General features: G+C 39.9%; 1 protein-coding gene across 3 annotated transcripts in view; it reads left to right on the top strand.

Moving 5' to 3' along the window:
* LOC138036129 (uncharacterized) overlaps positions 1 to 5,000 on the top strand; it is a 17,249-nt gene that overhangs the window by 11,620 nt on the left and 629 nt on the right. For 2 of the 3 annotated variants that reach the window (XR_011129810.1, XM_068882486.1), the window contains 2 exons: positions 2,628 to 2,736; positions 4,442 to 5,000. The exon at positions 4,442 to 5,000 is cut by the window's right edge and continues 629 nt beyond it. Coding sequence is in view for 2 of the 3 variants with exons in the window: in XM_068882486.1 (XP_068738587.1) it covers positions 2,628 to 2,736; positions 4,442 to 4,855 (523 nt within the window). In the remaining variant the exon portion in view is untranslated. The remainder of the gene's footprint in view (positions 1 to 2,627; positions 2,737 to 4,441) is intronic. The other variant, XM_068882487.1, reaches the window with a different exon arrangement.

Genomic DNA, 5,000 nt, shown 5'->3' with positions numbered 1-5,000 from the left:
ACATCCATGTTAATAATGTAAACGACTCTGATGCTTGTGAATTTTTGGATTTGCTGGCGTCGCTTGGCCTGAAACAACATGTGATTGGTCCTACCCATGACAGTGGCCACACCCTGGACTTGGTGATCACCAGGCAATATGATTAGGTTATTAAGTCTGCCCCGTTGATTGATCGGTTTATCTCTGACCATACTGCAGTACTGTGTCAACTTGATTCAGTGAAACCCTGTACAGCTGCTAAGGAAATCAGCTACAGGCAGCTAAAATCTATTGACATGGATGCACTCAGAGCTGATTTAATGGCGTCTGAATTATGCACCAGTGTTTTCACGGATTTGGATATGATGGTCTCCTACTACAACTCCACACTGTCGTCGTTACTTGATAAATATGCCCCTCTGAGAACTAAGTCTGTTGCTAACAGAAAGCGCGTGCCTTGGTTTAACCACAAAGCTAAGGATGCTGTTAAGGCTAGGCGGAGAGCTGAGAGGAAATGGCGCTATTCTAAATCTTCACAGGATCTAAGTGTTTTCAAAAAGAAGAAAAACCATGCAATAAACTTAATGAACCAAGCTCGCTGTGATTATTACACCAATCATATCCAGCAAAACAGTTCTGATCAGAGAAAACTGTTTAATGTTACAAAGTCCCTATTGTGTGACACCAACACTGCATCGTTTCCTAGTGTTGACAATGTCCGGCTTGCCAATGATTTTGGAAATTTCTTTGCACAGAAGATTGAGAATATAAACGCGTCTTTAGCTAATTCATCTACATCATCTATAACATCTCTACCTGCTACTGACATTACATGCCTGAAAGAACGGTTTACCGGTTTCAAGGCTCTCTCTCAAGAACAAGTGCGCTTGTTGATTAGTAAAGCAGCGGGCAAATCTTGTCAACTCGACCCCATTCCCACTCCCATCGTTCTCAAGTTGCTGGATGTTCTATTGCCAGATATCACTAAACTGATTAACCTCTTTTTTGACACCGGTCGATTCGCTGAGGCCTGGAAAGAGGCGCTTGTGTTACCATCTCTCAAGAAGCCTGGTTTGGACTCTGCGTTCAAAAATTTCCGTCCAGTCAGTAACCTCTCTTATATTTCTAAATTGTCGGAGAGGGCTGGGTTTGAGCAGTTTATGGAGCATCTGACTGCCAACGATTTACATTCTCAGCTTCAATCGGCGTATAAACAGCAACACAGCACCGAGACGGCCTTACTTAAAGTTAAGAATGATATTTTGATGTCTATGGACGAGCAACATGTCACCTTGCTCGTATTATTAGATTTAAGTGCAGCTTTTGATACTATACATCATGAGAAGCTGATTGATCGTCTTCAGTCTGATTTGAGAATAACTGACAATGCGCTTGCCTGGTTTAAATCGTATCTTTCTGACCGGTTCCAGCAGGTCTCTGTAAATGGCAGTCTCTCACATCAGTTTCCCTTAAAACAAGGTGTTCCTCAAGGATCATGTTTGGGTTCCTTGCTTTTCACTATCTACACACGCAAACTGTTCCAGATCGTTGAAAGCCACCTCCCACAAGTTCACTGCTATGCTGATGATACACAGTTGTATGTATGATTCAGCCCTAGTCGATCTGCGGATGCTGATTTTGCCATCAAGTCCATGACTTGACTGTATCCGTGACATTAGGAGTTGGATGATTTCAGATAAAACAGAATTTTTAATTATAGGTACTAGGCAGCAGCTGGCCAAGGTTAACATCAGTTGCATTAGGGTTGGGTCTACTGATGTTTGTCCTGTAACAGTAGCTAGAAACCTAGGCTCTTGGTTTGATGAGCAGCTCACTATGTCAACTCATATTAGCAAGTTATGCGGTGTTGCCTTTTACCATCTGCATAATATCAAACGCATTCGCAAGTATTTATCTCGAGAATCAACGGAAATGCTAGTCCATGCATTTATTACATCTCGTGTTGATTATTGTAACAGTCTTTTGTATGGGCTGCCCAACTACCAGCTTAACAAATTGCAGAGAGTTTTGAGTGCCTCAGCCAGGCTAATTTGAAATGCCCCTACGTTTTGCCACATCTCACCCCTTCTTCGTGGTCTGCATTTGCTTCCTGTTAAAGCCCGGATACAATTTAAGATACTGCTTATTACATTCAAAGCAATTCACGGCTTTGCTCATAAATATCTATGTGATTTAATAACATTTAAATCATCCTTATATAACCTTAGATCTTCAGGTAGTATTTTACTTTCTATGCCAATTGTTCGATCGAAGACGTTAGGTGATAGAGCTTTTATGCTAGCAGCGCCAAGGCTTTAGAACTCTCTTCCAAAAAAACTTTGTGAGATTACTAATGTGAACAGTTTTAAGGTTCATATTAAGACTTATCTTTTTAGGACTTTATAGTGGTGAGCAATTTTATATTCAATTCTTACTTGTATGCATATATATTCTTCTTCTTTTTTTTTTGTTTTAGTTTTTACATGCATTATCTTTTGTTAAATTCTTGTAAAGTAATGCAGTTGTAATGCACGGCTGATCATTCTCATGTTAAGCTGCGCACAATAAGTTCACAAATTATTATTATTATTATTATTATTATGATTATTATTTTTATTATTATTGTTATAATAGCAAACCTTTTTTAGGGCATCGCAAGAGCTACAACTCGTTCAAAAAGAAACCATGGGCCTTAAACCAGAAGACGGAGGACACCAAGTGAGTCTAACTTCAACATTACAAACAGTTATTCACGATGTAAGTAAATTTGAAACCCTATTACCAGTTATTATTACTGGCTTAGAGCAAAATGTTAAATGCTTTAAAGCAGGTAACGTTACCAGTTTCCTTTCTAAATGGATAACTATTACATCTGATAGAGAAATTCTAGATATGATAACCGGCACAACTATTGACTTTAGATACCTGCCAGTCCATTACGGGCCACCGGCCATTCGAGAGTTCTCAGATACTGAGTCTGAAATAATTTACACTGAGATCGAAAAGCTTTTAAACAAAGGTGTGATTGTCAGAACTGTCCGGGAAACTGAAGATTTTATTTCCCCCATTTTTCTGAGAGAAAAGAAAGATGGATCACACCGTATGATTTTAAACCTTAAAGCAGTAAACAAGAGCATTGTTTATCACCATTTCAAAATGGATACTCTTGGTTCAGTAATTAGACTAATACGTCCAAATTGTTTCATGGCCACCATCGACCTCAAAGATGCCTTCTATTCTGTGCCTGTATCAGAGAAACATCAAAGATATCTCAAGTTTCACTGGAAAGGAAACTTCTACAAGTTCACTTGCTTCCCTAATGGGTTATGTTTCTGCCCTAGGAAATTCACAAAGCTCATAAAGCCAGTACACTCTTGTCTTAGGTTACAAGGCCACATCTTGGCAGCTTATATTGATGACAATTACATTCAGGGTGATACTTATACCGAATGTCTAACTACTGTGCTTGAAACATTAAAACTGTTTGTTGACCTGGGATTTTGTCCTCACCCTGAAAAATCATGTCTGATACCATCCCAAGAAGTTAATTTTCTGGGAGTTACGCTAAATTCCATCACAATGACTGTCAGACTGACCATGGAGAAAAAACAAAAAATTAAGAATGCATGCACAGCACTGCAGGAGAGGTCAAAATACATTATACGAGAGGTTGCAAGTGTCATAGGACTACTGGTCTCAAGTTTCCCTGCTGTTATGTATGGGCCATTGTATTACAGAAAACTAGAACAAGAGAAATCTCATGCTATCAAAGACAATAATGGCAACTATGAGGCCTTTATGTCACTCTCCACAGATGCCAAAACAGAACTACAATGGTGGATCGAAAATATTGAAAACTCATTCAACGTTATAAATCATGACCCCCCATCACTAACAATTAGCACTGATGCATCAAAAATTGGATGGGGAGGTGTTTTCAAAGATCTGACTTGTGGGGGCCACTGGACACCCCAAGAAGCTGAAGAGCATATCAACTACCTAGAATTAATGGCTGCCTTCTTTTCACTCCAAGCTTTTGTGACAAAACTAAATAATAAACATGTCAGACTGAAAATTGATAATACAACAGCAATGGCAGCAATAAATAACATGGGCACTAATCACTCTGTACAATGCAACAAAGTGGCTTTAGATATCTGGTGCTGGTGCATGGCTAGAAACATCTGGATATCTGCAGAACACATACCAGGGAAAAGTAATGTAGCAGCTGATAGACAGTCAAGGGAAATAAACACCAATACTGAGTGGATGCTGAACCCCACTCTCTTAAATAAAGCCCTTGATAAGCTGCAAGCTCGCCCAGATGTTGACATGTTTGCGTCGAGACTCAATAAACAATTCCAAAGATATATTTCCTTCCGACCTGACCCTGGAGCATACTTAGTAGATGCTTTTTCAGCTCAGTGGAATGAACTAAATGGTTATTATTTTCCCCCTTCAGTGTGATTCCAAAGGTTCTTCAAAAACTGGAACAAGACAAAGCCACGGGGATAGTGGTGATCCCCAGATGGCCAACTCAGGTGTGGTACTCAATGGCTATGAGAATGCTGATAAGCTGCCCAGTCCTTCTGCAGCACAATGCCAGACTACTTTTGTTACCCAGCCACCCACAAAAAGTACATCCATTACACAAGAAACTGGACCTTTTCATCTGCTACTTATCCGGGAACAGTTGCATGCAAGCGGCCTTTCACAAGCAGCTTCAGATATCATCCTGTGTACCTGGAGAAACGGGACAAAAAAGCAGTACCGAACGTATCTTTCGAAGTGGGGAAATTACTGCAGCTCAAAAGGGATCAGTCCAGTTTCAGCTACTGTAGCTCAAGCAATAAGTCAAGTCAGGTGTTGGCTATAGTGGAGTTAATACAGCAAGATCAGCTATTTCAACAATACTTGTCATTAGTGACTCTGCTGCCTTTGGTACGCACCCATTAGTAAAGCGATTTCTAAAGGGTGTTTTTGAACAGAAACCCTCATTATCATGTTATAAAACCATCTGG

Source organism: Montipora capricornis, unplaced genomic scaffold (assembly GCF_036669925.1).
Source record: "Montipora capricornis isolate CH-2021 unplaced genomic scaffold, ASM3666992v2 scaffold_461, whole genome shotgun sequence".
In the NCBI taxonomy this organism is placed as follows: Eukaryota; Metazoa; Cnidaria; class Anthozoa; order Scleractinia; family Acroporidae; genus Montipora; species Montipora capricornis.
This window is presented reverse-complemented; position numbering and strand designations above follow the sequence as displayed.